Below are 4,143 nucleotides of genomic sequence, written 5' to 3'. Positions count from 1 at the left end.
TCTATTTTTTTTATTACGAGTTGTTACATTTTATATAAGTAGGGGGTTTGTGAAATGAGACTATTAATCATATGGGTGAGAATATAATTTTCAGAACGCCAAGAGGTTGAATGTAATTGAACCAAATCTTAGGGGTGTCAGTGTAATTTACCCTAATTTTGTTTTTTATTTTTATATAGTGACATGTAAGAAAATAAAAAGAATTGTTTTGTAGTATTTTTTTACTAAAACGTGCACTGCTCAAAGGAGACCTTAGTATTGAAAAGAATAATGTTTTAGAGCACTAAATTAGGAGCTCTAAAGCATCACTAATGATGTGGCACAGTGGCCCCCACCAAAGTGATGTGATGTTTTGGCTTGAGTTTGTTTTTGTTTTTGTTTTTTTTTTTTTTTAAGCTCATTAGAACTATTAATAATCCAAAAATTAGTGGGATGAATCACCACTCGTATTGAAAAATAGTGTAAAAAATATATAAAAATGTGTAAATCTTTTTTGCAAATTACAAAAATATTTTGATATTTAGTACTTCTGGTTGACAACTATCATTAACAAAACCTATAAATTAATTGGAAATTCTATAATGCATACCTTAAAAAAGGTGTGGTATGTATCTAGTCATAATCTTTGTAGACTTTAATTATAATTTATTGTGGTGTTGATTGTGATTTGTTTATGATTCATTATACTGTTAATCATGACTTAGTTATATTTTATAATTGTTATTTTAGTTATAACCACAATAACAATATGCAAAAATGTACTAAAAAATTATATTTTTTTATGTTCAATAATTTTAAAAATATTTTTGTATAAATTTTGTACATTGCTCATTTGGAAATTACCTATTTTAGTTAATTTTTTAACTTTTTATAAAAGATAAAAAATAAAAAGAATAATTAATTTGTTAACTTTTTAATTATTTTAAGTGATTTCCAAACCTAGAGAAGTTGAATTTTGAATTAACTCAACAACATAACCAATCAAATTCAAAATTTGAAATTTGAATCGTTGACTGTTAGATTAGAATTAAAACGGAAAAATAATTTTAAAAGTAGACTCAATTTGTTTTGTCCCTGTTGGAAGTTACCATGGAAGCCGGTCCATTAGTCAATTCCACGAGAAAAATCTTTTGATTCAGTCCTAACTGGCCTAACAAACAGCTCACTCTCGTTGTGCATAATTTTGGACCCAGAGAGAATAGTCAAGACCTCTCATCATCATCATATCATCTCATCACCCTCTAAAATTACCGATCCCATACGCAACGCCCCACAGTAATATGCTCCAACCAATTGACCATAAACTACAAATTTCATAAATAGCAAATAGGAGAGAGAATACAGAAAAAGAAAAGAAAAGAAAAGAAAAACCATTAACCCAGCACCAGTATTTCCCACAAAAACAACCCTTTTTGAGTGCTCTCTCTCTCTCTACCCATTTCTGCTCCTTACTTTCTTCTCTATCATCTGTACCGTACTCATCTTCTTCTTCTTCTTCTTCTTCATTCTCATCAGGTATATATATATATATATATGGTTATTTGTAAAGAGACAATATTAATTTTTTTGGGTTTCTTATATAGAATTCTATTAACTTGTTTTTGTTTTTTTTGGAAACCCAGAATTGTAGAGTTGAGAAATGGAGTGCATTGAAGCAAGAGCACTGAAGTCAAGTTTCCTCTCAGAATCATCCATGAAACCAACCCAGCAAGCTTTCATCGATGAATTTCTGTCTGTGAATGGAATTAACGGCGTTTCGTGCGACGATTTTTCCGTTGATGTTTTTCTCGACCTCTCGAACGAATATTTCAAGGACGTGTTTGTTGAACAAGAAGAATCAGAAGAAGACAAGGATGAGAAAGATGAGAAGGACTCTCTCTCTGTATCTTCTCAGGACCGAGTCGAAGATAATAGTTACAGCTTAACAACTTTTTCAGGCACCGACGAACTAGCCGTTCCGGTAATGATTTAATACACAGAAACACACAATTTTTTTGGGAATTTTTCATGGTTTATGATGATTAATAAGCGAAATACACAACTCCCATTTTCTGCAGGCCGATGATTTGGAGAACCTTGAATGGTTGTCTCAATTTGTGGACGATTCTGTCTCAGAATTGTCTCCTTTGTCTCCCGTCGGTAGTTTCAATGAGCAAACCGGAAGCAATTCGTTGAACCGGAGTGAACAATCGAGTAGACCCGCGATTCAGAGAACACCGGTTCTGTGTTTTCCGTCTCTGGTTCCTGCAAAAGCCAGAAGCAAACGGTCGAGACTTAGTGGTGGAGCTTGGTCACGCAGTTCGATGTCTCTGAGTGAGTCGTCTTCTTCAACGACTTCATCTTCAACCGGTTCTTCACCAACCTCAGTTTTCATTTTTCCGAACCCGGTTCAGGCCATGGAGATTGTTGATAGAGTTGGGAAACCGCCTGTGAAGAAGCAGAAGAATAAAAAAACGGCGGTTGGCGAGACGGGTGGGTCGCAGAATCAGCGGCGGTGTAGCCATTGCCAGGTTCAGAAGACCCCTCAGTGGCGAACCGGTCCACTTGGTGCTAAAACACTATGTAACGCTTGTGGGGTTCGATATAAGTCCGGTCGGCTTTTTCCAGAGTATAGACCGGCATGTAGTCCGACTTTTTCCGGCGAAATTCACTCCAACAGCCACCGGAAAGTGCTGGAAATGCGGCAGAAGAAGGAGGTCGCCGGAGCCGAGTCCGCGTTGACTTCAGCGGTTTGGAGTTTTTGAGACTAATCAATGTAGATTAATTAGACTAGGGTGGAGTTCGAACCGGGGTAGGTTAAACCCGGTTGAGTAGTTGTAACAATCTCATTCAAATTGTAGTGCAATTTTGGTGGTGGGCTCTTGTAGCGTTGTCACGGAATTTAGGGAGGTTTTATTTAATTTTTAGAGTTGTAGTCTTAAATTTTTTTTTTGGTTGGTGGGTTTCACTCTATCATTTTATTTGTAGTCCTTTAGATTAGTTAAATGAAGAGTCATCAAAATAGGTTAGTTATCTTGTGTTCACTGTTCTTCTTTTGAATATGTAAAAAAATTTAAAATTTCAAAAACGGTTCAGCGGTTTAAAATGGTGGGTTGAGATTTGTGAAGTTTCCCACGCAATTCATTTTCAGAAATATAAGTATTCATAAGAAATATTTCTTTCCTTTCAAAATAATGGTTTTTTTTAGAAAAATTAATTATTTTGATAGTTTAATTATTTTATTTTAAAATTATCTTTCGACAGTATATTTTTTGAAAATATTAATTATCATAATTGTATTTTTTGTATTATTAATAAATTTAAAAGAATGATGAAATAATAAATTCATATTATTTTATTCCTTAATTTTTGAAAATAGACTAATATTTTGAGATAATAAAAAATAAAATAAGAGATTAATATTTTAAGATAGAAGGAGTATTATTTAAAAATTTATTTATTAAGTTTATTTAAAGTGTAATTACTCTAACATAATTTTTATTTGTATTATATTGTTTTGTAAGAATAATACTTCGTTGCTCGAAATTGTTGGCTCGAAACTAGCTCTAATATCCAAAACGACGTTGTTTTGGGTATTAGGTTTTTTTTTTTCTTGCTTTTGATTTCACATACAGAAGAGAACAGAGGCGAGAGAGAGAAGAGATGAGGGAGAGAAGGCGGCGTCTCTCTCTCTGCCGGTGGCGGTGGCGGTGGCGGTGGCGGCGTCGGTGGGTATCACCGTCACCTCTTTCAGACGCTACTTTTTTTTTTCCTGGTTGATCTGGATCTGGATTTGAAGATGATGATGTTGATCTGGAGATGATGATGATGCTGATTTCATTTTCTCGATATATATATATATTTTTTTAGTTGTTCTGGAAAAAAATTTGTTGATAATGATGATGGTGATGGTGATGATGTTGATGAAATTGTTGATGATGATGATAATGTTGATGAAGATGTTGATTTCATCTATTTTCTCTATATATATATTTTTATTTTTTGTAGTTGTTCTGGATTTGGAATTAGCTATACACATTTGAGTGAATGCTTTATATCATCATCACCATCACCAATTTTAGTTGTTCTGGATCTTTAATTTCAGCTTTCTTTAACATCATCACCAATTTTTTTTTTTTGATGCCGAAACCCAAATTAAACATC

General features: G+C 33.6%; 1 protein-coding gene across 1 annotated transcript; it reads left to right on the top strand.

The window, feature by feature from the left end:
- Positions 1–1,137: 1,137 nt before the first annotated feature.
- Positions 1,138–3,085, top strand: LOC114314577 (GATA transcription factor 5). The gene is made up of 3 exons (XM_028261044.2): positions 1,138–1,515; positions 1,623–1,960; positions 2,058–3,085. The coding sequence occupies exons 2-3, from the start codon at positions 1,640–1,642 to the stop codon at positions 2,742–2,744; spliced, it is 1,008 nt and encodes a 335-aa protein (XP_028116845.2). The 5' UTR covers positions 1,138–1,515; positions 1,623–1,639; the 3' UTR covers positions 2,745–3,085.
- Positions 3,086–4,143: the final 1,058 nt, after the last annotated feature.

The sequence above is a fragment of the Camellia sinensis genome, chromosome 2 (assembly GCF_055761805.1).
Source record: "Camellia sinensis isolate YWXY chromosome 2, ASM5576180v1, whole genome shotgun sequence".
Taxonomy (NCBI): Eukaryota; Viridiplantae; Streptophyta; class Magnoliopsida; order Ericales; family Theaceae; genus Camellia; species Camellia sinensis.
This window is presented reverse-complemented; position numbering and strand designations above follow the sequence as displayed.